The following is a 23,374-nucleotide window of genomic DNA, read 5'->3' as shown; positions in this document are numbered from 1 at the left end:
AATAATCGTCCAGCTGTAGCCCCAGTGGCTCAGCGGTATGTCTACGGACTTACAACCCTTAAAACCGGTTTTCGATACCCGTGGTGGGCAGAGTACAGATAGCCCATTGTGTAGTTTTGTGCTTAATTCAAAACAACAACAACGCTCAACTGTAATTGAAACATCAACTCCCCTAACGATAGTTCGGAATAACAACCAATCATACAGTTAGTTAAATAAGAAAATGGACGTCTGAAATATAAGACAAATTGTGAGGAACTGTTGATTAAACACTGCATGAAATTGTACCTCATTCCAGAAATTACTGGAGATAAGAAACTGTTTTTAATTGTAGGAAACACTGTGACGATTACACAACACACTGAGGATGTTTTGAGAGTCCAACCAGGTAAGTTGTTGGATCGGCGAATAGAGTTCTTTGCGTCGTTCCGTTACGTAAGCCTTCCAGACGTTAGTCATATTTATAGGTTACGGGAAATGTAGTATATATTTGCTGCCACTGGCTGTCGTCGGCTTTCCAATCATTTCCTTTTAATTATCCCTATTTCCTTTAGCAGCTTGGATTTAAATTAACTGATGACAATTCCAGATTAGCCACATTAATATAAGTTAATTCCGTAAATGTAATATTATAATTATTAATAATTTAAGCATCAAAGTGTATAATGGTACGTCAGTCACTCTTATCTGATATCTAGTGCCGATAAGGTCTTTCGGTAAATATCAGGGTTCTACAGGCTAGCTTGAACATGACACAGCAGTGGTTGAAACGCTATCTATATTAACAAATCGTTTGACTACTGTTAAGGATGTCAACTGAATTAACCTGGTGAACTGTATTTTGTTTCATCAGTTGTATTTGTCAGAATACATAGGAATTAGTGTAACGATTTTTAACATCATATTATAATCGTGTACGTATGTGTGCGCTTATTTTAAAGCACCTGGGTCTTACGAAAGTACCTGGAGAACATTACAATTTCTACTTGTCATCTGGATGTTAACCCTCAACACTTTTTGATTCCCACTTCTACAGTTATCTTCTTCCACAATGGAACTGATACTGATTTCCATATGATTGGTTGGCATCTTGAGGATGTTTGAAAAGGTTGAACCGCTCTTTATAAATTCATTGTTTCTGTCTCGTGTTCAAACAGTAACTGCAAGATAATTTTTATGTTTTGAACAAAACTCGCACTCGAAACTTCAGAGGGTAGATTACTTCGTGAAGCTATCTTGTCTGTCGTCAGAAAACGTTTGAGGCGGTTTCCTCAGTCGGTGTGGCTTTCTTCAATCGATACTTTCTGGTTCGACACGCCCAGGTCAACATAGTAAGAGCACTACTGTGGCTACGGGACGCAGATTTCCAGATCAGCGCGCTAACCACTAAATCATGCCCGGACTTTATCAATTTTACAATGAAACTCAAACCACTTGAAAACCAACAGGTTGTTCATCCGTCTGGCTGTTGTATACTGGTCATAAACTATTTTCCATCATCAACTAATCATTTGCAACTAAAGACGATCCTATTGTATAAGGTGAGTCAATTATGCGCATACTCTTAAAAAGCTACTCAATGGATATCACCTAATTTCGAATGGGCAATCTAGAATGGAGGACAGCTAGTTAACAGCGTCCGGTATTCTTGAGGCTGTGGGTGCCAGATAAATTTCGAATGGGCTGTGCTAGCCGTCCCTAATTTAGCAGTGTAAGACTGGAGGACAGCTAGTCATCAACCCAGCGCCAACTCTTGGGCTACTCTTGAACGAATAGTGGGTTGACAACATTATACACCCCACGGCTGGGAGGGCGAGCATGTTAGTAACAGATAAATTCCACTCTTCAAAGTGCAGAGAACGAATCTGTGGTACTGGGACGCAAACTAGGGACCTTCGTGTTCACAGTTCGGAACGCTTACCACTAGGCTAACCTCGAATAGCATAATTTCAGATAGTATTAAATTTCTTTAAACAATGTTAATAAGCTATGTTAGATTTATGTGTGTGTGTGTCTGTGTAAAGTATTTTTAAACCGTGATCGAGTGAACACTTGAGTTTATCCTAAATTCATAGGACTGAAATTAACACTTCCGTTGAAATCGCTCGAGCATCAAGGCTATTAGTCATTTGAGAAATGTATTTTTCAGTCGCAGAAAATTATGTAATTAAAGGTTGAAAATGTAAACTTTGAGTTCCTTATTTTTTAAGGAAAATAGAACACCCTGTGAATTAACATCAGGGCCATCGAATTTCTTCTGTTCAGATGTGGAATAATCTCACGGTTCATTCTTCCTGATAGAGATTGTGGTATCCTTTAGTCAATTAATAAGTCTAACTCAGACGTTTTGGACGTTCTGTTTTGGGGTGATAAGAGGCTACTTGGGTTTCCACGGGAACAGTAAGGACAACCATAATGGAAGAACAAATCTCCCATTTCATTCTTTTTAACTTCGCATTCACAGACGAGTGATTGGCAGCTTTGTAGAGAAGAGTTTCTGACAACAGTTTATTAATTTTGGTTGTTAAATAGCGAATTTACTGGCATTTTTCTTCTTGGGTGCGAAATGGCGAGAAATGTTTCATACTGGCGAACACCTGTGTCGTCTTCAAAAAGAAAAAAAAGAAGAAAAACCGAAATCATTAGACACGCCCTACATTGACAGTTTGACCCGAGGGTAGCTCAGAAAATTTTGTACGTTGCGAAAACTATAAAGGAGATATATAACAGCAGTAGTTTCTGTGGCTGACGAGGGAATATTTTATTAAGGTTTTCCCAGATATTTAAACACCTAACAAAATTAAACCATTAAATTGTTTGCTTGTTTTTTGAGTTTCGCACAAAAGCTACTCGAAGGGTATCTGTGCTAGCCGTCCCTAATTTAGCAGTGTAAGACTACAGGGAAGGCAGCTAGTCATCACCACCCACCGCCAACTCTTGGGCTACTCTTTTACCAACGAATAGTGGGATTGACCGTCACATTATAACGCCCCCACGGCTGAAAGGGCGAACATGTTTGGCGCGACGGGGATACGAACCCGCAACAAACTGTTAAATGTTACACGACCTAATATAGGCACATACCAAATATTTCTTGTATGAAGCCAATTCGTCTAAACGTTTTTTGATGTTTTACGAGAACCTAAAAAGTTAAAAAACAACAAATTGAACACTTCAAATGGACATTTTCGAATAAAGAGCATAATTCTGTTGTAGAATTGTATGAACGTGTGTAAGGAATAAACAAAACCGAGAATAATGTAGAAGTTTATTCAGTTTATTTCTATAGAAAATTGTTAAAGGTGGGTTTCATACCATTCTAAGAATTCATTAAAGAATGAATGGAAGTTCGTTAACATGGAAATTGTATGTAACGCTGTCAGGCATTCTTCCTCCCCCCCCCCCCCCTCATATCTTGCACTTGTATTTTTCTCTGCGCTGTCTTGTCATTGCTTGGTAATCACTGCCTTAGTACACAGCTGAACACACCCTGTCCCTCCAAGATTAACCAAGGCCAGTAGACTGCGAGGCATGTAGTCGAAAGACTCGAGTTTACCTTGGTTATTTACACACACACACTCGCAACGGTGGAGACGAAATAACGAAAACCAACACACGTGATTTAGACGTTTTTCTGCCTCCCGACGTCGACGAGTCACAGAAGTTCAAGGATGAAGCTGATCCTCATCTGCTTTGTGTGAGTTATGGCTCAAGCCACGTTCCTCTGACGCTCGTACCGACCCCCCCCCCTCCCTCACCCGTTGAAATAGGTAAAGGACGATAGAGCTGAAAGACAAAAACTAACGAATTCTTCTCTTCAAAGCCAAATGACACTTTTTTTATACGTACTATTTACTGGAATATTTACTGTATAGTTACAGATGCATACATGTTCATTTATTTTTTATCCTAAGCCTAGCTTTATTTGACAAAATACATCAGCCATATTCTAACTTACTGGCTGTTTTATGGCTGTGCATTCTAATTTCTAGAAGTGTTTAAATATCGTCAAAACTTCAATCAAGAATCTGGATAATTTTCTGCTTCACGAACGACGCTGATTATATACTTTCAAAATTGTATTCTGTTTTATTATATGTTCCTAGCTTTGAAACGACTAGATAGTTTTGCTTTATTTTCTTTACCCAGGATTGTCTAAACCAGAGGTCGCCTGTAGAAAACCATTTAACCGAAACGCGACACCACACAACCATAATTCTCACCAGGTGGCGCTACTATTAACTGAGCGCTATGGATATTCAGTCGTCACTCGCTCAATCGGCTGTTTCGGACTTTACCCTTCCTGATGTTTCCATGGAAACTTCTGGACCTTCAATGAAAGACTGCAGTCATCAGTATTTCACAGAACAACATGAGGACACAAATTCTTCATTCAGCGACTTTTTACAGTTGCGAGAGGACCTTTGGATAGTCCCACTTGTAGTATTATCATCATTAAACGCTATTATTATAGCCATCTTTGAAGTATTTGTTATCTATAAGGCTCGTGGAACAACGCCTAGCCGGAGACATTTATTTCTTGGTCAGATATTGCTTCTGGGTTTGTTCCTATGTTCGATAATGGGATTTGTATTTGTACCAACAGCCCATTGGATTACCTGCACAATACTTCGTATTGGATTAGGGATTGCTTATACCTTAGTATTTGCAACATTACTAGTTAAAAGTGTATTTCTGCTAAGCCTTCACGCTGGTGTCTATCTTCCAGCTTCTTACCAAGGACTCTTGCTGTTCTTCGTGGCCATCGTGCAGGTTGTAATTGGTGTTCAGTGGGTTGTTCAACGCCCTCCAGCTATTATCAGTCGAACTGAAAGTCCTATTTGTAACACCAGTGTTGCGAACATGCTAATTGTTCTTATTTATCCTATGTTTTTAATTTTTTGCGTTACAGTTCTAAGCATAAAAGCTAAAGGAAACCGCGAGAACCACCGGGAAGCCATGTTCATTGGAATTGCTATTGGTTTCACAATTCCAGTGTGGTTCACCTGGATACTAGTTGCTACAGCAACAGAACCACGTTACCACGATGCTGCGATGGCCTTTGGGATTGTTACGAACGCCACCATCATCTTCTTGGTGATGTTTTTACCAAAAGGACGACAGTTAGCTGCTATGGGACGGAATGGCCTCTACCCTGAAGATGGTGGCGAGTTATCTTCACCCAGCCCTTCAAGCTGTACACCGTCTTTCCTTCATATTAAGCCTCCTATAAGGCCACTGAACAAACAAGGTACGTTGTTTAAGCCAAATTCTATGATCGAACCTAGAACTCAAAGTAGGCTTAGTAATTTATGGTTTGATATTAATATGAAAAATATTAATTACGTCTTCAATTTGATAGCTACTTAGGGTTTTTAATATTTGTAATGTCTATGTTACCAAATAATATACTGTTAAGCTCACACGTGGATTTCAAAAACAATGTGTAATGCTATTCAAATATGAAAATTATCTTATTGAACAACTGTGTGTTTATCTTTCTTACAGAACGTACGAAGATTTGATTTAAATGTCTATTATAAACAAGTCTGTCTGGAACTTCGTCATTCAGTATTCATTGCTTAAGGTGATTTCACATAAAACAAGTTACTTTTTCCATAAATCCAGTTTAAAGTACGTTGTATTAAGTCTTTGTACATACTTCCGTTTTTCAGAAATATACAAAACATACTGTGGTGAGGGCTGTCTATATTGATTTTAGGAGAAAACGAAACAAACATACCATTAAAAGGTTTATTCTTGAGATTTGTTTTATCGGTTTCACTGAGTTTTAATTGTAAGTAGAAGAAAAAGCAGGTGGCCGTGGTTTTCGTAACCATACCAGGTGCGAAAGTTCTAAAGGACAAATACTGGTAAAAGGAAGACCAAACAATTTCTTAATAGTTGGTTCGTTTTAAATATGACGCAATGAATGATGTACCTTTTATGTTAAGTTTTTCTTGTGAATTTAATTTTATCAACTATATTTACCCTAAATTCAGAAGTACGTAAGATCTGTCGTAGCATATCTTGTTGGCGGTGTTCGATTTCTTGTTCGTCATGATATTCTGTTATGAATAGTAATATGCTGAAATAAGAATGCGTAATCTAAGGATCGCGGGTTCGAATCCCCGTCACATCAAACGTGCCTTCAATTGTGGGGGCGTTATAATGTAACGGTCAATTCCACTATTTATTAGTTAAAGAGTAGCCAAAAAGTTAGCGGTGGGTGGTGATAACTAGCTGCCTTCCCTCTAGTCTTACATTGCTAAATTTGGGACGGCTAATTCTGTTAACAGCCAAGAGTAAAGAAATATATTTGGAAACTATCTGCAAAGAAAACGAAATGATGTTTATAAAAATAACGCGCAAGTTTTTAACATGTGTGTACGTACGTATGTGTGTGTGTATATTTTTTTATTGATAGGAAAGGTCGTAAATAAATCAGATCTACAGGTGTTCCTAGCCCAGAGCCGTCGCGTAAGAACGGCAAGATTCAGGCGATTTACATGTTAAACAACTTCCTTAGACGAAGTTCGTTTGTGAACATAATTTGTAGTTGTTTTACTACGTAGTATACAGTGTTTTTAGGTTGTTTGTAGGCTTACTTATGTTAGATAGAAAATTTATACAATTCTAATTTGAGGGGAAGATAGATATCGGTAACCTTGCCTTTGGTGCTGAATATGGTGACTAGAACGTTCTGTTAAACTAAGAATACAATTATTTATTGCTCATGTATTATACAAATAATTGCATTGATGTAAGACTGGGTTAGACTCACAATTCACAGGACGCCTATTTTCTATTCCACTTCCCTTACAAATTCCAGCATTTAAACAATCGCTATTGACTGGTATTTTCCTCAATGTTGCTAGTATTTAATATAATGAGAGCATCTATCAAAATGTTCTGATGTTTTGTAATTATTACGAGTTCCTGTGAATTATTTCATTGCAAGCTGGTGATATAAATTGTCTTCATTCACTGACAGCTTTTAATTCTGATCTATAGTTAACTCGTATAATTAAGGGTTAATAATATTCACGTGTGTAGACTTACCCTTCGTCGAGTAGGCTGACGTTATCTTTACTTTAATAACGCGTAAGTTTTAACGATATTGAGTTATGATGTATTTTTACATTTTACTTTTTCTTCCCATAAATGATTGTTAATATTTCATACTAAATTTTACGTTTATACAGCTGTAAGAATTTACAAATTATACGGCGTTTGCTTGAAGTCACAGTACCAATTTATTAGCAAACTTTTAGACTGCCGTGCCACCTAGTATGGATAAAGTAAAAGTTCTATATTGCAGATTTCGTCATGTGATTTCTGCTCCACATTTTGCTTAATATTCAATTAATGATCTATCTTATCTTTTATGGAAAATACTTGGACTATAATACGATATAAAATACTAGATTTTATTTTTTACGTTAATCAGCAATAACTTACAACGTTATCCAGTGATTATTTTTATAGAATTTAATGTGAAAAAAAACATCGCAATTTGTTTCAAAAGCAGTAGTAATTTCTCACAACAATCACGAAGTTTATTTCATTTTATTTATTTTCAATTATGTGCTAACTTGAGTGCTGTTTTGCATTCTTCCCATGTAGTTCACACCTTTCCTGATAACTTGAGGGTTAAAATGTTCTTTTGGCAGACTATCTTAATAATGCAAGCATTCCACTTATAATGACAGTACAAGAAACGTGCGTCTATTCATCGGAAAAGCAAATGATGAAAATTTTCTTTTTAAATACCTGAGTACAACAACACCAGTTTAGTTGACTGGACTTTGTTCCTTTTGTGATTTGAACACCTCTTTATGCCTGCAGGCGTGGGTGTCGGGTGAGGCGAAAAAAACGATCATGTCATGAGTACATTTGTCGGCTAGTTGTTTGGAGACTTTTTACTTCTACATCTACATCGAGGAAACTTGTGAGAAAGTTAGAAATTCATTTAACTTATCTTCCTCGTAAATTACGTGTGGGTTATGGCATATGTAAATTACAGGGCTAAATTCTACTGTTTACGTACAACGCCTTCTTTATCATAATATACATTTAGACAAGGCCAGCTCGCCCAACCACATAGAATAATATTTACTTTCGAACTCCTAGAAGGGGGTGGGGGTGCACTGTGCTACAAGGTTAGTCAAAAATTGACTGTAGTGATGGTTACATCTTGGGACCTCTGGCGAAATTATTATAATTTTACCTCTTAGTTAAAACCGCTTTATATTTCTGACAGGGTGATTGTCTTATGGAATGAGTTGCCAACGGCAGTAATGGTGGCCTAACTTTAGAGGAGTTTAAATAAGTATAAGGATAATAATAAGGATAAGTATGATTTTTTGAAAAGTGGGTTTAAATGTACTTTTCTGAATGGTAGGTGTACAAGGACAGCTTCGAAGGAACAAACAGTTCCTTTTGTCAATATATTATAAAATTTCAGTTTTTATTAATTTTATTATAGAATGTTTTGAATATTGTCCTAGTATTCGGGATTTTTGGAACTTAAGGTTAGCTAAGCCTTCAATGTATCAACACTAATAAAGACTAATTGTATTTCAATCGCCTCTTGCATGAGCAATGAAAAAACTTTGACTAACGTTGCTGAGGGGGAAAATGCTACGTTGTTGTGCATGAAAAAGTGTTTGAAATCTTTCTACAAGAAAGAAAGTATGGAAAGCAGCGGCGAACCATTTGAAATGGAAAGCATCGTTATCAATTACAGCTTTGTGAGGTGAGTAGCTTGACCTAGATTAGTGTAAATTAACGTTAGGCCTTGTGACTTGTTGGTGTCAAATGGCTGTAATCTCTCGTGATAAAGTAGTGGTTATTCAGTCTAAATTTAAAGTTAAGTTTTAGGGCAGTCTTTTGGAATATCATCTCTTATACAAGGGCGTCATGTTTTTACTTAACTTGAAAATGGGCATACAACTCCTAGCCTAGTCTTAGTCAATAAAGGACAGTCGCCTTCGTAAAATGTCCACTGAACTCAACAAAATCTCACCAGGCACCACTAATAACAGGTTATAGTATTGTTATATTTGCTTGAATTTTAGTATTTACAGAAGTAATGTGTGAACTTAATTTATAAATTGTTTTAACTTCTACAGTCACTGTTTGAACACAGTTTGCGAAAGAGGGAAGAATATTTTTAAATATATGTGTTCACTTTAAAATAGTTATGAAAGCTTAAAAAGAAAATCATAATGTGAAGAGGAAATGGCTTATTTGTAATATCAAATTACCACTTTACTTTGATAAGATGCTAGTAATGGCCACTTCTTAATCAGAGCTATGAATCATTTTATTTCAATTCTGAAGTATTAGCAGTAGCGTGAATGCTCTTTAAATGTTAGATGTTAAATCTAAGTTAAGGTATGGAATAAAATTCAGTGGCAAATGTATGTAATGCATCAAGTAAAATGGTGGCTTTGGATTATCGCAAGAGTGCAACCATTCAATTTCAGGTGCTTTGTATTAAAATAAATAGGCCTATGTGAGAAACTATTACTGTTCTCCTATAAGGGTGGCATACCTTACTAACTTAATACTACTGTCCAAGAACCATAGGGGTTTTCCTTTTTCAGTTGAAGAAAATGCAGATGAAGACGAAAATACTAAATTGACCAAACCTGGAGTGGCTGCATCAATAAGAGAAGGTGAGCTGGAAGATAGATTGTGCAAATTCGAGGGGAATTTGCACAAGCTGTGGAAGGAAGAAATATTTTCTGAAAAACAAATTAAAGCAAGAATCTTCATTATCCACGGTCCTTTCTCCAATCGATTCTGGCTCCTTAGCATGAGGAAGTTAAGTGGAATTGAGGGACTGTTAAAAGAGATTTGCATATCAGATTTGCATGTGAGCCCACTGTATATAATTTTTCACTGAATGTTAAAGCAACACCAACTTTTAGTGAGAACTTTCCAGTGAAGAATTGGAAAAACATGTATTTTTCAAACCCGGTATCTTTTGTCACAAGTTTGATTTTTTTAAAAGTTAAAGGCAACCAATATGTAGCCTGAAGAACATGTTTGTTGCTTAACGTCGGATGAAACTGCTATTTCGGCTGATATTGAGTATGATGCTTGCCGTAGGAAACTACTAGATGACACTTTCAGGTCAAACAGTTGTCATTAATGTGCAGGCTACAGGGTATCCCTTCCAGAGGGAAACAAACTGTTACCTGTCCCTGTGCTGACAAATGAAGGTGTTCTAAAGCATTAGAAATCATCAGCATATAGTTGGTACTGATGTGGGTAGTGTTTATCGTGCCATGTGTAAGAATTTTGGCATTGGCAAAGGGAAATATTATTGTATAGTTAACGAGGTTTTGCATCCAAGTGATGATAACAAGTGGATATACTTTTTAACAGATGTTCCTTATGTTATTAATAATCTAAAGGTAGCAGCGGTTAATAGCTATACCATTACACTTGGAGAGCATTTTATTGTTTCACATTATTTGAAATCTGGTGAAGTGTAAAGCATGTAAAGGACTCCAAGTTGCTCCAAACCTTCATGCTGCAGCCCTCAATCCCACACCTTTTGAAAATGAGTTCAAAAGGCACTAAACCTAATAACTCACTTTGCAACTTTTCCCATTTTGATCGAAACTGAACAACAGCATGGCCTTTAAACTATTTAAACCACTGATGTGATCTTGTGTCGAGTCAGTATCAAGCGATGGCTTTAAGTTATTTTAATCCTGAACATCACAAAACAGTTGGTCATAAAGACATGAAGTAAGAAGAATACACTCTTACAGGTATAATTTTATCAACAACATCGGTATTATAGCTGCAAGAAGAACTGTGAACACAGGTCACAAGCTTCTTTTTACATCAAGACTAACATGAGATTGTCTGGAGAATATTTACAGTCCAATCCAACTGAATAACCCTACTCCATCTGCGCTAGAATTCAAGTCCGCTTTTTGAAGATGATGGGTATCGTACAGTATCCGAAAACTTCCAAATATGTAAGTTATCACCAAAACATAAAGGTGTTAATACAGGGTTGCATGACACACCTGTAACTAACAGCTTGTTCCGTCTTGCAAGTTACTGTGTATCGAAAGTTAAAACAGTCGAAACATTGCGAGTTGTATTATGTTAAAAGATTTCAATGAGAAAATGTTTAGTTTGTCACTTACAGTGTTTTAATGTGATAAGAGCTACTGAGTTAATATTCCGAGGCATCCTAAGACAAAATTCAATGAGTCAAGCAATTTAAAGACGTTGTTACTGAAAGAGGCCAAATACACACAGCTAGTATACACCTTCCAGGATGCCACGACATGAAACAGAAGTTTGTGAAAGAAATAAAATGTTCGCCTTCACATTTATTGTGAAAAACTAAGAGCACAAAGGAAGAAAAGTTAAATAGCAAAAGATGGTGAGAAACTAGGAAGTAAAAGTATGACCGTGAAGAAGCTCGTTAAGAAAATCGTTAAGAAGCTCGTTGTCAAAAGGTGGCGCCAAGCCACAATTCTTTATTTTGATCTGGACGATCAAAAATTCTAATATTTTAATAAATACATTTTTGATTTGTTATTGTAGGTTTGTGAAGTTTGCCTCTGATAGTCAATGTTACTAACATGAAAAGTACGAACTGTGTGTCATGGGAGAAGATCGCAAAATAAAAATTGTAAATTATTCGAGAAAGAGGCAGTGCACCTTTCTCCCAATATCTCCTGTCTCCTACACTGAGGTTATTCGTCTAGCGAACCCTTTGTATTTCATATGAATCCAACGTTTTGTTTGCCATTAAGTACTGGCTACAATACGATGAAATATCAAATCGTTCCTTTTTATCATATTGACAAATTTACACCAAAAATGCTACAAAATCCAGATAAATCAAAAGTTTGCTATCCATTTACAACAGCGTCCTTATCTTTTGGTTCCGAAATGGCTTCAAGTTGTGAGTTGCCGTATTTCTTTTGACTCTGCTTCAACGTATCGATCAATGTTCGCGAGTACAATTTATATAGTCTCGGCTCCAGTGTTTAGGATTATATCCGAAAAGTCTTTTTTTGTAGTTCGCACCTTTTAAAAAGTAAAGTTGATTTTTAAGAGTGAAATGGATGATACTAATATTTGTTACAATATATATAGAAAATGTTTATAAAAGGATCCCCATAGTTATTTTTAATGTGACCTCGGCCTACACCAAAAGAACATTGATAATTGTAAGTTCTATTCAGGAAAATGTGGGCTTGATAGAGGGTGCTTTAAAAAAGTTTCACAAATGTTCAGTTTTACTGTCATTTCCGATAAGCACATAAAACTTACGAACTTCAGTTGTAGACAGTGATTTCTGCAGAAGATTTCACACTGTCGCTTCATTTGTTTGGATCACTAATCCTATACTGTTCAAATAGAAGAAAGTTAAATAAAAGCAATTTTGGCTTGCAAAACTAACACTATTTAGGTATGTTGTATAACATTATACACTCGCACCAGTGCCTTGTCGTAGCAAAGTCCCGTTATATAAATCTAGATGTTACCACTAGGATCAGGGGCGTAGGCAGAAATCTAAGGAAGCAAGAAAAAATAATCCATAATGAGGTGGTAGAGCCCCCTTATTTTTTGATTTTCCGAAATTGTTTGATCTTAATGGCATCTGAATCTCGCGCTTTTCTTAATTTTTAAATGTTTTTGCACATATAAGAGGAGCTATTTCACCTGCTATGGCCTCTAACTATGCTCATATTGGATTTGTTTCATTACTTTTTATAGCAGGATCCCTACTTCATTTTTAAAACTCGTTTGTTTACTTTTATGTTACACCTGAATAAGGTATATACTTTACCTTTAGAAACTGTCGTTTGTTTATCCATCGATATCAAGCGCCATCTTTTGGATTGAAAGGATATTTGAGTACGTGCATAATGTTTACTTGTACGGATATAATTTTTTATCGGAAATGGAAACCCAAAGGTCAGTGAAGTAAGAAACGTAGCGATAGTCCGAGATGTCTTGGCACAAGCTCCACTGGTAGGTAGTAACAAAGTTGCTGCATTAGAAACTTTTGAATCGTTATACCGGAAATATTAGCGTCCTTTCTAAGGTATTATTAGTGTATCTGATTATCGTAACAAATACATTGAATTCTCATTTTGGGAATTTGATGGTGTGCTTTTTCAGCGTGTGATTTATTTGTAATCCGTGTCAATCTCTACTGTCACATACTACTTACTTAAAATTATTTGACTAGAACTTAAGTGGCTCAAACCCCTCGCTATGGATTCCTGTACGTGGTGAGGGGACCTCCCAGAAAAGGTTCTGTTCTTTCAATTTACCTCCTCTGGGATCTAAGCATCTACTCACGTGCTTGCCGTGCGTGGCGACCAGTGAAGAGTAGGAGAGGAACCTGGTGGTTGAGGGGTCCAACCCTAACACACCACTTTGGCCTTGAATTCCTGTAGACGGGAGGCCCCCTTGGGTCAATTAACTGGTCCATTTGGGCTACAGTAGCCAAGTATCAGTGTTGGATGTTCTCAACAGGTGTTGTGGACATTGTATCTGATGCTGATGTTTGAGTATAGTGCTCACGAAACCCTGGCGTTGCTGCAGTTTCTTATTTGACATTATAGTGCGTCCCCTTGTAGGACTCCATGGTGGGTGGGGTTAGTGGGTAGCGAAATTTCCTTTTTCTTTTATGGGTCCTCCAAATAAAAACTTAAATAGTGAAAAATAATTCATAGGTAAGCGACCGCGTCTTGCAGATTCTGAGCAGCAATCCTCAACACCTGTTGTACCTCATTTTCTTATCCTACATTCTCTTTCAGACAAACCTTTAGGGCAAATGCCTCCCCTTTTTCGTTAAGAAGAGACTAGAGTGAGTTGCTGGCTCTTCAAAGTCACTAAGGAAGCTTCGATCTGGTAATATATTGATGGAAACACCCACATCTCAACACAGTAAACTCCTCTTGCATTCATAGGCAATTGGGGATATACCTATTGAGGTTGCACCTCATGCTACTTTGAATTCATCACGAATAATTATCGTTGAGATGGATTTGAAGAACGTCCCCGAGTGGAATATTCTCGCTGGTTTCTCCACTCAAGTAGTTTCTGCAAAAAGGTGTATCTCCACTCGCAAAGATGGAGTTACACTGCTGACAAATATCCTCATTTTGACATTTACATCACCAGGTCCACCTGTCACCATCGAGGCCGGTTATCTTAATTGCAGGGTATGGTCATATATTTCAAGCCCTCTCCCATGTTTCCAGTGTCAGCAGTTTGGTCACTCAATGACGTCATGTCGTGGTTCCTTGATGTGTGCTCATTACAGTAGCAAGGACCATGATGCCAATGAGTGTGAAACAGACCCACATTGCGTCAATTGCAATGACTCTCACCTGTCCTACTTTCGTTCTTGCCCTAAATGGTTGGAAGAGAAAGAGGTGCAGCACTTGAAAACGATTCATAACATTACACTTATCCTGATGCTCGAAAGTTGCTGTCCACCACTTCATCTCGGACTATGCTGCTGCACTACAGTGGGAGTACAGTCAGATCTCTTTCTGTCTCCGAAAGAATCATTCTCAAAACAAATGAAAAGTCTTTTGACCTCCATGGTTAAAAAGTTGATGAATCAACTTCAACATCCATCTCTGTCCCTTTCATACCTTCCAACAAATCCCAAGATCCACTTCCTTTGGTTCCAGGTACGGGCATTTCCTCGGATACATCTTCTTCCACCTCAAGATGCAAAACGATCATTCGTTTACATCCTTAGTCACTGTAATCCTTTTCCAACAGCAAAGACCTGCCCAGTCGGCCCAAGGAAGGATCCATGGAGGTCGATAGACCTCCTTCGAATAATATAGTAAAGAAAAAAGACGTGATTATAAATAGAAGAATTCTCCATCCAGTTCGCCTACAAATAAATAAAAATAGCTACCTTGATGCAATGGTACTGTTAAGGTTTATGTTTTAATCTGGGTAACATTAAAACACTGATTGCTTCCTACCATCCTGTATGCCTTTCCTTACAGGAAACATTTCTGTGTTCTGGAGATATCTTGGTGGAAACATCCACTCTAAAACAGAGTGAACTCCTCTTGTATTCGAAGGTCATTAGAGATGCATCCATTGAGGTTACTCCCTGTGCTACTTTGAATTTGTCACGAGGAATTATTGTTAAGAAGTATTTGAAGAATATCCCTCAGTTAGAGATCCTCGCTGGTTTCTCCACCCAAGGAGTTTTTGCAGTGAGACGTATCTCCACTCGCAAAAATGGAATTGTAATGCTGACCAATGTCCTAATTTTGACGTTTACATCACCACGTCCACCTGCCACTGTCAGAGCAGGTTATCTAGACCGCAAAGTATGGCCATATAATCCTAACCCTCTTAGATGTTTCCAATATCAGCAGATTGGTCACTCAGACATCATATTGTGGTTCTTTGACGCATGCTCGTTGCAATGGGAAGGACCACGATGCTTATGAGTATAAAGTAGAGCCTTATTGTGTTAATTGTAGTGGCTTTCAACCACCTTACTTTTGTTTATGCCCTGGGTTGGTGGGAACAGAGAGGTACAGCATTTGAAAATGGTTCATAATATTCTTACGTGAAACTCGAAAGTTAGTGTCTACCACAACATCTTGGACATATACTGATGCACTCTGTTCCACTGCTACAGGTCCGGGATGGCCAAGCGTGTTAAGGCGTGCGACTCGTCATCTGAGGGTCGCGGGTTCGCATCCCCGTAGCGCCAAACATGCTCGCCCTTTCAGCCGTGGGGGCGTTATAATGTGACGGTCAATCCCACTATTCGTTGGTAAAAGAGCAGCCCAAGAATTGGCGGTGGGTGGTGATGACTAGCTTCCTTCCCTCTAGTCTTACACTGCTAAATTAGGGACGACTAGCACAGATAGCCCTCGTGTAGCTTTGTGCGACATTTAAAAAACAAACAAACAAACGAAAAGAATCCTATTCAAACCACGTGAAAACGTCTTTTACCCTCCAGGGTTAAAGTTGTATCAACGTCAACACTCATCTGTGCCCCAACTATTACTTCCAGCAGATCCCTAGATCCAGTTCCTTTGGTTCTGGGTTCGTCTATTTTCTTCTCTGGCCATAAGATACAGAACGATTATTTTTTCACACTCTCAGTTGCCCGAATCTTCTAATGACAGACCTGCCCAGTCGACTCATGGCAGGATTCATGGAGGTTGATAGACCTCTTTGTAATAAAAAAAAGAGAGGTGGTCAAAAACAGGAGAGCTCTCGGCTCAATTCTCCACGTAAATAAAAATTGACATATTGATAGTGGAACTGTTGAGGTTTCAGCTCTAATTTAGATATCAAGCCACTGATTGATTCCTATCAACTTGTCTATCCTTACAGGAAACATTTTGAAACCTGACGATACAGTAACCCTTTAATAGTTTTCTTTGTACAGAAATTACAGGTGTGATGGGCGAGTGCATGGAGAGATGGCACCACAGGTCGATCAGCATATATTCGCCCTGTCTTTGCCACTAGACACACCCTTGGAGGTTGTGTTTCCTTGGAATATTCTTGGAATATCAGTATTCTCTGTGTCGTTGAGAGACCTATGACCAATCAGACCATGATGCTCTCGTTGAATAGTTATCTCCCTTTTTAATTCTAGGGAACTTCAGTGGGCATAATCCCCTCTAGGAAGATACTGATATTGATGGGAGGGGTCGCTTCATAGAACTTATACTCTAGGATCACAACCTTTCTCTCTTCGATACTAGTTCTTATACTTATTTTTATGCCAGTCTTTTATTGCTATTGATCTCTTTGTTCTGCTCCACTTCACTTTTCACCCACTTTTCATAGATAGTTGACAGTAACCCACGGGGCAGTGATCATTTTCTTATCATTTTGAGAGAGACTGGCTATGGTGGATGCCACATGACCTGCATGCCACAGTGAAAACTGGACCAATCCAACTGGCCCCTTTTCACTGCTCTCTCATAACTTGATTCTATCGTTGTCTGTAACCTATCGATGGATAACTGTGTGGCAGCAGTGATTGACTGTATTATCCAGGCAGCTGCTCAATGTATTCCTCAAACCTTTACACGTTTTGCACTTTATTCTCGTTCATGCCTGCCACATGGCACAGAAGGCTCAAAATACGAGCCTGGGATACCTTTCGTAGATATTCCACACTTTTGAATTGCATTTCTTTTCAGCAGGACTGTGCACATGCTTGACAGTTTAGACGCCAAAACCAGAAGTAATCTTGGATTAACTTCACAACTCGCATCTCCCCTACCACCAGTTCCAAAATGACAAAATTCGGAAGGTCAGTAGGCAGTATACTTCTGTCCCTCTTTTGATTTTGCTTACCAATGGCCAGGAAGATGCTGATACTCAGAGCATTGCCAATACTTTTGGTAAAAGTTTTTCTGGATATCTAGCACTTCTGCTTCATCCCCAATCTTTTTAGCCGTCAAGACTCAGGCAGATGGATCACTTCTTTCCTTTTGGTCTGATCGTCTGATCTGGTAGGAGAATACTTTTTCTGATGCTTGGCGCCAGGTTATTTTCCTACCTTTTTCTAAGCCTGGGAATGATCCCAAGATTTCTTCAAACTACCATCCAATTGCTTTGACAAGCTGTTTCTGTGAGACCTTAAAGTGGATGGTTAGTACTCGTCTTGTTTTGTTCTTCGAATCAAACAACTTTCTATTGCCCACCCAGTGTAGGTTCCAATGGCAGTGCTCCCACATGGACCATCTGATTTGACTTGAAGCGTCGATCAGAGAAACCTTTCTCAATCGACATATTGTGTCAGTATTCTTTGACCTTGAGAAGGATTGTGATGCCACATGGAGGTATAACATTTTGTGAGATCTCCACTTATATGGGTTGCGTGGCCATTTGCCCATTTTTATTTTAAAAATTTTAATGGACTGGCGATTTCATGTACGTGTGGGATCGACATTTCCCGTTCTTTCCTTCAGGAACTTAGTGTAGCTGCAGCTACACGCTTCCCGCAATCGTTTACTGTAGTGGACCACAGGGAACAATTTTACCTTTTCTCTCTCTAAAACCGTTTGCATGCACTTTTGCCGTGAACGGGCTATTCATCCAGATTCTGAACTCCATGTTGGTGAAGTTATGCTTCTCGTGGTTACTGAGGCAAAGTTCTTGGGACTTATCTTTGACCATAAGCTGACATTTATACCGTATATAAAGCAGCTACAAGGCACATGTACAAGGGCACTGAACATCCTTCGTGCCCTCTCTTCCACCTTTTGCAGAGCAGATCTATGTTCTATGCTAAAAATCTATTATCCTTATTCAATCAAGACTAGATCATGGGTCTCTGGTCTATGGCTCTGCCAGAACCTCGGCCTTAAAGATGCTGGACCCCATTCATCATCATGGGCTTCGGCTCTGAACGAGGGCTTTCCGTCCTTTTCCAGTCCAGAGCTTGTACACACAGTCTCATGAATCTCCTCTACACCTTCGCCGTTTGTAACTGTCTTTACTGTATGCTTCGAAACTTTCATCCTTATCACAGCATCCCACCTGTGGTTGTGTTTTCCTTCCTTGGTGGGCCATGCCTTTTCAGAACCGGCAATCTGCCATCGTTCCTTTTGGCCTTTGTATCTAGGCACAGTTGGATGAATTGGGTGTATCCTTGGATGACACTGCTGTATCTGCTGGTCAGCTCATACAACTATTGTTTATTACTGTACCTATATGTGACCTTTCTTTCAGTCATCATTGGAAGTACCGTCATGGGCTTTGCCATGGTTTGTTGTAGTTTGGTAGTTGCACACAGAATATCCTTTACAGTTTCTATGTTCACTGCCGAACTGTACGCCATTTACCTTGCCCTGGATCACATAGAAGCTAAGCAATACTTGTACAATTTATACCAACTCGCTTAGTTATCTACCTGGCCCTGGAATCGCTTCACGTTACTTCTTACCCTGTTCTCGCCAATATTCAAACCCGGCTGGACAATTTTTCTTTAACATCTTCTATTCCAGTTCTTAATACCGGGCTACACTGGTATTCACTGGAACGAACTCGCTAACACCGCAGCTAAGTCTGTCTACTCTGGCAACATCACTGCCAGTCCTGTCCGCAGCTACGTCTGTCTACTCTGGCAACATCACTGCTAGTCCTGTCCGCAGCTAAGTCTGTCTACTCTGGCAACATCACTGCCAGTCCTGTCAGTAGCTAAGTCTGTCTACTCTGGCAACATCACTGCCAGTCCTGTCAGCAGCTAAGTCTGTCTACTCTGGCAACATCACTGCCAGTCCTGTCAGCAGCTAAGTCTGTCTACTCTGGCAACATCACTGCCAGTCCTGTCCGCGGCTAAGTCTGTCTACTCTGGCAACATCACTGCAGTCCTGTCCGCAGCTAAGTCTGTCTACTCTGGCAACATCACTGCAGTCCTGTATTCAAGGCTCAGCAGTGAGCAACATAAGCTCTTCTAAATAAAATCCTGTATTGAACTTTGGCCATCTTGTTTCCATAAGGATCAGAAGGAGGAAATTGTCCTAACTAGACTACACATTGGTCAGTTTTTAACTCATTTTTTTAATTTGGGATCAGTATATCAAACTATGGTCTGTGTGATACTAAAGTCACAATAGTCCACCTTTTACTGTTGTGCTGTGACGATTGTGAGTGACGCTACCATTGTAATGAAACTATCCACCTCACAAATGTTTTAAGAGCTATTGGCTTTTTAACGCGATTTAAGTTTTTAATAAAAGTGGACTTTGTTTTGTTTAACATAATTCCTTTTTAAGTATCTTAATAATTTTTACTTTTATTTCTAATTTTTAACCGGTTGTTTGGCGTACATAAACTAGTTGCTTTGCGCCATAAAACGCCAAACTAACCAATCAACCAACCAAAACCAATCTATTAAATGTTTTCGACACATCCCTCTTGCCTTGACTGTGAACAACTGCCATTGGCAGTATGGAAAATAGGCAGTTTTGCGTAGTATACTTTGTGATAGAGATTGCTGCCACGAAACTCAACACTTCAAGAGAAATTGAAATTTTATTCCAAAACATGGAAAAGACAAATATTGTTCGTCGTACGGTTTTATTTTTAAACTTTAAAATTAGGTTGCTTAGCTACTGTATTATAACTATTCCACCTCTTTCATTTTTAATACATTATATTTAATAACCGGCTAATTTAAGTATTATTTTATGAATAATACAACTAGGAGAAATGCCTGCTTGAAACACAAGTAGTGTAAATTTATATAATTAAAAGGAAAAGTTTAAATTTTTAGGGTTTAGTAAACCTGCATGTGAAGAGCTGAATCTTGAATATACGTTGGAAGTATTTTAGCCTACCTGTTTTAAGTATAGAGATTTCGGATGATGCAGTATTTGTTTTTCTACAAAGAGTAGTTGTTAAGAGTATTAGCAGTAATGGATCTGTGAGTTGGAACCATATAAACACAGCGTTGTTAGTAAAATTTATCTAGTTCCGTGACAAGTAGTTAGTAAATCAATTCGTTAGTTGTCTCTCGTGTGGTTTGGTCTTTTGCAAACTGCTGCTTTCTGTTTTAGGCCTAGAAGACTTAGATCGCCACTAGATATCTCTGACTGTCTCTAGAATAACGAAACGTTCTTAACCAGTTTTACCTTGCTGAATGAGTAATAAAGGTAATCTAACACGTCATCAAAATACTGCGAAACAATGAAATTCAAAGTTATGCTTGGCGTAAATGAACTGTGGCATGCCTGACCACACCGACTTAACTGGTAGAAGTGGCTCCGTCTAGTGTACTTTATGTGTACTAGTAATTTGTGATATTTTATTACTTAAAGGCATTTAAATTGTTTGTTAAAAAGTACTTTTCACTTTCTTGCAGGCTTTCTACAATACTTAATCTTTTTTTAATTAAATGCTTAATTTCTGTGTTCTGCTTGAGCTAAATGAGTTGCATTAGATTTGTTTTCTTTTAAGTATATTTTTCGTAAACAAATATTTATTCTCAAACACACTTGAGAAGGTGCACTTTCCTGATCAGTGTTCGTTCTCTCCAACAATTGTTTTTGTTAAATCATCGTTGAATGAAAACTGTTCTGTGTACCTGTTTCACACATCACAATTTTTTTTGTGTTATTCTGAATAATTAGGTAAAGATCAAACATATTTTCACTAGCTGCTCGTTAGAGAAGCAAATTATCCATACTAAAGATTGTTTAATTAAAACATGGTTATTAAAGTTGTATTTATGTACTGTAACTATCATGTTTTCAAAAGATCGGATTTACTACTTACCGCCACCTACTGGACGAATTTGGAGATGCAGTTATCCAGTAATTCCACATGTACCAGTTCTGCCACCAGAGGATACCTTCTTTTACCCAGCAGACAGAAATAAGGCACCGTTCTACCCTAATGTAACATTTTCCAAAGCCCCGCTATACTGACGTCATTTTATGGTATATCTGGTGGAAGTCCTTTTTTTCTTTTATTTACTTCATGATAGGACTTTAACTGAAATATTACGTATCGTTGTAAATTTAAGTGTATGTTTACCGTTTTGATATTTTTACACTAAATAAATCTCTAGACGGCTCACTTCAAAACTTTAAAACATTTTGTATTGTAAAGTGTAAATAATAAACTTAAATGGCGCATTTAATCACAAATTAATACTAATCGGTTAAAGAGCAAGTTAATACTAATATAATCAACATTTTGAACAACAAACTAATTTATTCCCATTTCTAGCTTTTTATTGATAATATTTTAAAATCAAACGTTAGGGTTAAGTAAAAAAGGGAGATTTATAATTTTTAAACCATTTAGATGAGAAGTAATCACACTGAAAGCGCGGTTATATCTAATGCCATATAATGACTTTCGTTGAGATAATCACACGATAAATAGGCAAATTGGTTAAAAGAAGGACTTTCGTTACAAGACGAAGGAAAAACAAGCATCTCTGACAGCAATGTAAGGCATAGCAAATTGTTTAGATTGAACATGTAAGAAAGGGTGTATTTTTGTATATAAACAAGTTTACGTATTTATACATCTAAAATACTCTAAGATGTTTGTGGTGAATGACAACACCCGAACCATCTTGTACTTTTAAGCTATATTAGCCATTTTCTTATCAAAATTTCTCCTTTGTAAGTGTAACTTGTTTTAACTCAAATTCACTCATTTGGACTATCTGTACTCTGCATCATGCAGGGGAATTAAACCCCCGGACTTTAGAATTCAATTTACTCTCAAGTATTAGTTATCTTACAGTTTGTCTAGATTGTATTAAAGTGGGAGAGATCTGTGATGTTAAAATAACCAAGCACCACAGTTACTGCTTAAGGTATTTATGGAATGTTTTATCTTTTTCAGGTTTTTCTTACCAAGTTCGATATTTCCCTGTGCTGAAGAAATCAAACAGTCTTGACCATTACATATTTTTGTTTCATGTCTCCACACATCTGAATCCTGGGATATTTAAAGACTGAAACACTAAAGAGCATAAAGTCGTTTTGAAAGCGTTACTTGAGCAGTAAATAATACACTGAGAATAATGATGATAGCGCGCCACCTAACGTCAAAACGTTTTATGTTCAAAAGTGCAGTCATTGTTTCGTGGAGGACTAACGTGTTTTTATCTTATCAATGAGCTTCCAAAAATCTTTTTTTCTAACATTTCAAGGTGTTTAAAAAACTGAACACGTTTGTTAAGTAACAAATTTTTCACATAAGAACACAAGTTAACCGAATCAGAATATTTCTTTAATCAAATATCTTTACTCTTCGTACATTTCTTAAATATTTAAATCGTTTGATTAATTCATCCATTAGAAGAAAAAGGAAAGAAATGAATGTGAATAAAACAAGTGTGACCACAGTTCAACTTGAAGATAGCAAAAGGCTTAATGTAAGACTCTCATTACAGACGGTGGCGCCTCATTTTATTTTGTTTTGGAAAATTTGTATTTTTTAAGCATTTGACTTTTACTTACTAATTTGTAATAATATTTTACACAGGGTAAATTTGTTTAAAAGTAAACACACACTGAATTACAAAAGTATTTCACATACTGTATTGGGCTTACATTGTGGATTTGGTTAAAAGTAAAAAAAAACACCCAACAACAATAAAATAACAAACAAACATGGAAGTGACTTACAAATTTTAGTGGTCAAAAAAAAAAGTTTTACATACGTGGCCGCATAGTTTTGCCAATTTCAAAGAAATTGGCACGATGATTCAGTGCAGATGCCAAACAAAGGCAAAAGGCAGTTTTAAACTAAACTCGGCGCTTTTACCTAAACAAAACCAAAAAACCGTGTATTGTAAAACCGTTTCAAAAACAAGTCAATTTTGTGAATAAAG

At 37.6% G+C, this 23,374-nt stretch overlaps 1 protein-coding gene across 3 annotated transcripts; it reads left to right on the top strand.

The window, feature by feature from the left end:
• Positions 1-284: 284 nt before the first annotated feature.
• On the top strand, positions 285-23,374 carry LOC143256247 (metabotropic glutamate receptor 2-like). 3 transcript variants are annotated; one of them, XM_076513193.1, is made up of 4 exons: positions 296-388; positions 4,150-5,251; positions 21,277-21,458; positions 22,381-23,359. In XM_076513193.1, exons 2-3 carry the CDS (start codon positions 4,252-4,254, stop codon positions 21,444-21,446), a joined length of 1,170 nt encoding a protein of 389 aa, XP_076369308.1. In that variant the 5' UTR covers positions 296-388; positions 4,150-4,251; the 3' UTR covers positions 21,447-21,458; positions 22,381-23,359. The 3 variants fall into 3 exon arrangements, with proteins under 3 accessions (XP_076369310.1, XP_076369308.1, XP_076369309.1); XM_076513194.1 differs by lacking the exon at positions 296-388 and adding an exon at positions 1,236-1,541; XM_076513195.1 differs by lacking the exon at positions 21,277-21,458 and having other exon boundaries at positions 285-388; positions 22,381-23,374.

The sequence above is a fragment of the Tachypleus tridentatus genome, chromosome 7, assembly GCF_004210375.1.
Source record: "Tachypleus tridentatus isolate NWPU-2018 chromosome 7, ASM421037v1, whole genome shotgun sequence".
Lineage (NCBI taxonomy): Eukaryota > Metazoa > Arthropoda > Merostomata > Xiphosura > Limulidae > Tachypleus > Tachypleus tridentatus.
Note: the sequence above shows the minus strand (reverse complement) of the source record. Positions and strands in the feature narration are given on the sequence as shown.